A 6000-nucleotide genomic window follows, 5' to 3' on the forward strand; every position below is an offset into this window, starting at 1 on the left:
TATATTAATTAAAAGGAGCAGCACTTAACTATTAATTAATAGGTCTGACTTTGTATATGTGAATATATATGAATTCAGATTTGGCCGAGATGTGATATACATGTGTATGTAAGTCTTTGAATTTAATGGAATTTGATAGTGGGCCGAGGGGTGTAAGATGTTAGCACGTGTATTTCGATTCCCTTTTCATTATTAGTTAGGATACATTACATTGTTCGGTATTATTGGAATAAACAAACACTGACTTCATCAAATCTAATATATTTTTTCAAAGTAATATTATATTTTATGTGGGCTGAAGCCTTGGTTTCTAAGGTGGGCCGATTGAGTAGCCAATGAAATAGAACAATTGATTGGTTAATATGTGTGTATGTAATAATGTTTAGTTTCCTTTTCCTTCTTCATAATTAAAATGTAATATAAATTATTAGATGTTAGAATCTAATATGTTGTAAACCATTACAGTCTAATATAAATGGGTAACCAATTTATGCTATGGGCATATTAGATCTCTAAATAGAATCATTTATATACAGATATGAGTTTGAAAGTAGTGAATAGGTGCCAAGTTTTGTTATTAACCCGATAGCTTAATTTCGCTAAACACTGGAATTGTTTGGACACTAGGGTAATGTGAAACCCTACTCGTATACTCACTATTATGACATTGTACCTTAGGTCGCGTGTAACGGAACTAATCATTAATTAACGTGTAGAAGTACGTTACCATACCGAGCAAACTAAGGTGAGTTCACTGCACTTTTCTAAACATGCGTCTCGGTGGTTTGGGACATCTGGTAAACGTTTCTGAAGGGGATACTGGGTAAACTGTTTAATTGGGATGTTGGTTATTGAACACAGTATAGATCATGTAAGACCCCGTACATCTACCGTGTTGCTGAAGAAGCAACGAGGTATTTAGTTGATAGCGCTATTAGGTTTGGCACCCTCACACCGGGCTGAAAGGACGGGCGTGAACTAATTACCTGGACTTCATGACCAATGCCTAGTTAGAGGCATTGGGGTTGGGCATTCTCAGCGTGTACATATAAGACCCCTTACATCTATTCAAGGTTGTCTGATACCTTGACCTCATGACCAATGCCTAAATGGAGGCATTGGGGTTGGGCATTCACATCTAGTCGCCACATACGGTAATCGAGTAATAACAACATCAAAACAAAACGTTGAACTGTCTTAAACATACATCTGGTAACTGAACACGTTAACAAAACTTTGAACTCACCAGCGTCGTCTGACACACTTGTCTGCATGCTTGCAGGTCGTTAGAATTCGTGACATGGACTTGCTATCTGGGAGTGCTGGAGTGGTCATGGATCGAGGTTCTTGGATTAACATATAGTTGATACATTGCTTTTGAACATTTATTATGAAACAATTGTTAAACGATTTACTATATGCTTCCACTACACAACTCTTTGAAATAATCTTATGATTGACATTTACTATTGGTAATTAATGACATGTTTTGTTTAAATACTATGCGTGGTTCAATGTGATTGGTGGCTCGAATCCTGGTACGTCACACATCCCGCGGGGTTCCCGCATGTGGTATTTTGGGGGTGTGACACTCATCATCAGTCAATTTAGAAACACCAAAAAACCAAAAGTTGTTTTCAATGTTGAACTCACTTATATCAATCTTAAATGCAAATTTTTTCCCCAAAAGAGCTTCAAACTCGTCAGGATACAGACCCTTATCACCACCCTGTAGTATATATACAAAAATATTATTGACATATTAGATGGGACAAAAATAAGAATTTGCAAAATTAATAAATGCAAACTTACAGCAACGTGTTTCTCAATTAAGTTAGCTGCAGTTGTTTTTAGAATTCGGCAAGCATCTCTGTCAAACAATGTCAATGACACAGTTCCACTTGAATCTTGAACAGTCAATGGAATTTTAAGCCTAAATCACAAAGTGTCAAAATGTAAGGAATGAAATATAAACAGCTAAGAGAAACAATAACTTTCAAACAATTTAAATTTCTTTAGACCTTTGAGTATATTGAATCACAGTGTCCTTGCAAGTTGCCGTTTTGCACTCATAAACCTCTTCTTCATCAACCAAGACACCAACCGTAGGTGTATCATTATTAACTTTTTGGAAAACCTTCTTGTTACAAGCTTTACAAGCAAAATAATACCATGGCAAATCTTCGGATATCATTTGAACAGTACCAACAACAACAACAGACTTGGCCTATAAAATAAGTAGTTTAGTTATAATGACAGAAATAATGTTAATATAAAAACATAGTCATGTACTTTACCTGATTGAGATTTACTTCAGCTATGTTGTTGAATTCAGATCTAACAACATACTCATCATACAATGATAAAAAAATTCCAGAAAGCCGAGAAGATTGACTCGAACATGAAGAAGCAGCAGAGTTTGTAATAAGCCTGTTACAAATAATTAGATTACATTAATATTTCTGTATTTATAATAAATTACCGAAAAAATTGAATAAATGAATTCTGGGTTTTCATTAATTGAAATGATTAACCTGTTACGAAAAGAAGTCATTTCACCAACATCAGAATTGATGAAAAGCTTTGAAACATTGAAACAGCTGTTAACATAACCAAAACGACCAAAGTACTTCAGTGTAGCAAACTGCAGAATGACAACAATAACACCATGTTGTTCTCTGTTTTCCCAGTGCTCTAAAATCCGATCAGCATAAGAATCCCACAAAGACAGGTATATTGAATCCATCCTTCACAAAAAATATTCTAAAATCAGGCTTAAACTAAAAGGGTAAAAATTATAAATTATGAATTTATAATCAATAGATTGAATACGAATTAAAATACATACTCTAGATCTTGAATGATGACATTGAGTTTCTTGGTGTCTTTACCCCTTGCTGTCTTAAACTTCTTAAGGTCTTTAACATCAACAACAAAACCAATAACATCTAGAAAATGACAGTCGGGTTAAATGTGAAAACATATTACAGTATTTAAAAATTTAACTAAAAACATGTATGAGGTTTTTAGTCACCTATAGATTTGTTTTCTGGAACAGTTTTGTCGATGATATCCTTAAAGGATGTGAATGAGAACCCATAGATGGGACCATTGAAATCCTTACATGGATACACATCGGTATCACAGTAGATTCCCAGCTTGTTTTTGTTGGCCACATACTTGTACTTGGACTCATTTAACCCAATAGTGGGTTTGACAATGAAATAGCAATCTGTTAGAAAATTTGAAAAATAAACATAAAAGAATTTAAAAAACAATAAAAAGTGAACATGTAAGGTACATGTAAAAAAGTTGGTATGTAAAACTTAAAATTTAAAAAATATTTAGAAACTAAAAATACTAAAGTTACAATGCAATGTTGTATTATTAACTTAAAATTAAAACCACCAAACAGTGTACAAATATATTATGCAGTTGCTTATTTATACAGGTTATAAGTTATTGCATATACCTAAGTTATAGGTACCTTTTAGTTCTACACTATGTGGATGTCACCAATTTATTTTTAATAAATTTAAGGATAAGGTAAATGTAAGTATACAAATATTATATGATGTTTAAAATATAAGCATATAAGGTACTTCAATGAGAATGTGGTCAAAACTTGTGGTTGTTCCATTTGAAACTACTCATAACTTATTAGGGATAACATGATAATACAATTGAATATACGTTATTGAATATACCTTAACTTATAACTACCATTTAGTTCTACACTATGTGGATGTAAATAATTTCTTTTAAATAAATTTAAGGATACGGAAAATGGAAGTATACAAATAATTTATGATGTATAAAATAGAAACATGTAAGGGACTTAAATGAGAATATGGTCAAAAGTTGACGTTTTAACATTTGGAACTACTCATAACTTTCTAGGGGTAACATGATATTAGAAGTCCTAAATTAATGACATGTGACTAAAAATAATTTAAAAAAAAAACACATAAACAACCAACCTCCATAATCTGCCATGTATACAGATAAATACAAAAACTAAAATTTCATAACTACATTTATTTAAAACTAACACAGCTGTGAATAACTCTTTATGTAACAATTAAACATGCAAGTTTATGCATAACCAAACATTGTTAAAATATACATGGCAGTTGCTTATTTCAACGGTTATAAGTTATTGAATATACCTAAGCTATAACCCCCTTTTAGTTTTACAATATGTGGATGTAAAAAATAACATTTTATTATAACTAAGGCAGCTGTAAATAAGTTAATATGAAACAGTTAAACAGGCAAGTTGTTGCATTAAATATAACTTTAACAACTTTAAAAGGTTTTAATAATATACCTGATTCATTCAAAAGATGTTCAAATTTCGGAAACCATCTTCGGAGAACATTGGCTTGCATGGTGGTTCCCTGTCAAATAAAACATGAAAAGTAAAAATAAAAAGGTTAAAAAGCACAAAAAATATAAATACTTTACGGAGATTACAGAGGAAAGAGACAGGAAACTTCATTTTGGCATGTTACAGTGAGATGTTCATAAGCAGAAGGATAACACTTTAAATTAAACGGATAAGTAATTAGATAACCAAAACTTTAACAAACTGACTGGATGCAAAGGTTATAAGTTTGTTTGAGATGTAAAATAATTCAATTTGTTCGTTATTTCAAAAACCTCTTCTTGATATGAGAAATATATACCTCTTCATCAACAACGATCATTTCGATTGAGTAAAACTGCTCTGGATTGTTATACATGGGTTGCTTCCATAAACGGAGTACACGAACCTTCACAGTGTAATCACGGCGAGCCAAATCCAAATCCTTCAAATAGGTGATGTTACTGTATCAAAGAAATATGCGTTAATATTAGTATGTATAAAATAGGATATGAAACAGTAAATGGAAAAAAATTCGATCCCTACCCGTGCTCCATTAGTTCACTAAGTTGCTTCACAGATCAAATGGAAGGAGGAGAGTTCTAGTTGGTGAAAAGGAGGAAGGGGGAGTGGATATAAATAATGATGGATGGAAGAAAAAAACAAAACTATATAAGGTATATGAAAGTAAACAGATTCAGTTTTCTTTCTTGGATAGGTAGTAGAATAACTAAAAGGTGAAACAATTTGAATGGTTTATTTGTCCTTATAGTTGACCGAGAAAAAAGTTAAACCTTACATAACCTGCAAATTTAAAAGCATGAACCGTTGAAAGTCCATTTTTTAAAGGAACAAAGAATTCAGTCCCATTTTAGGCTTTCAGTTTTGTTTGTATTATTCTGTTTTTATAACTGTTGTCTTTTCAGGGCCTTAATAGGCTGTATGAATATCAATTGGGTATGTAGAGTTTTTTAAGTTAATACTTGTTCTTAAAATTATTTAAATACATATGTATATCAAATATCCTTTACTATTGTTAAGGACTACTGTTGTAAAGGTTTAAATTATTGATCTTTGTAAAAAAAAAACAGGTTTCCGGTCTTTAAAATGTTTACAAAAGTATGGTTATGAGTAGAAATCGTGACATAATGATTTACCAAAATCAAAATCATATGAACCAAGATTTAGTTTAAATTTTAAAATCGTTCATCCTAAACATGTTAGTAATCAATTTGTGAGTACATTTACAACGATAAGATAAAATGAGACTTAAAAACTTATATACCTTTGGACCATTTCAAACTCAGCTGACTCAGATTTTGGATTCAGGTATGCATCCATCCAATGCTGAAAACTGATGATTCCAGAGAAACTTATTTGTATCACCTACAACAAAAAAAAATTGCTGAAAATCAAAACTCTATTATGAATCTGATATGAACTGAAAAAAAAACATGTTATCCCTTTTTAAAAACTAAAACTAATATCATGCTAAAAAATAGAGGGGACATTATTTCTTGCAAACATCCAGAACACAAATTGGACATTTAACACAATATTTGATTATCAAATATGAAATCATATTCAGATTCTAAATAATTGGTTTTCCAAATCCATAACGCTAAAAAAACCCC

At 31.6% G+C, this 6000-nt stretch overlaps 1 protein-coding gene across 1 annotated transcript; it reads right to left on the bottom strand.

The window, feature by feature from the left end:
* Nucleotides 1-1388: 1388 nt before the first annotated feature.
* On the bottom strand, nt 1389-4997 carry LOC110882275 (replication protein A 70 kDa DNA-binding subunit B-like). The gene is made up of 10 exons (XM_022130340.2): nt 4913-4997; nt 4689-4830; nt 4331-4400; nt 3035-3232; nt 2849-2948; nt 2535-2747; nt 2298-2430; nt 2022-2227; nt 1813-1933; nt 1389-1729 (listed from the first exon to the last, which is right to left on the bottom strand). The coding sequence occupies exons 1-10, from the start codon at nt 4921-4923 to the stop codon at nt 1544-1546; spliced, it is 1380 nt and encodes a 459-aa protein (XP_021986032.2). The 5' UTR covers nt 4924-4997; the 3' UTR covers nt 1389-1543.
* Nucleotides 4998-6000: the final 1003 nt, after the last annotated feature.

This window comes from Helianthus annuus, chromosome 10 (assembly GCF_002127325.2).
Source record: "Helianthus annuus cultivar XRQ/B chromosome 10, HanXRQr2.0-SUNRISE, whole genome shotgun sequence".
NCBI lineage: Eukaryota > Viridiplantae > Streptophyta > Magnoliopsida > Asterales > Asteraceae > Helianthus > Helianthus annuus.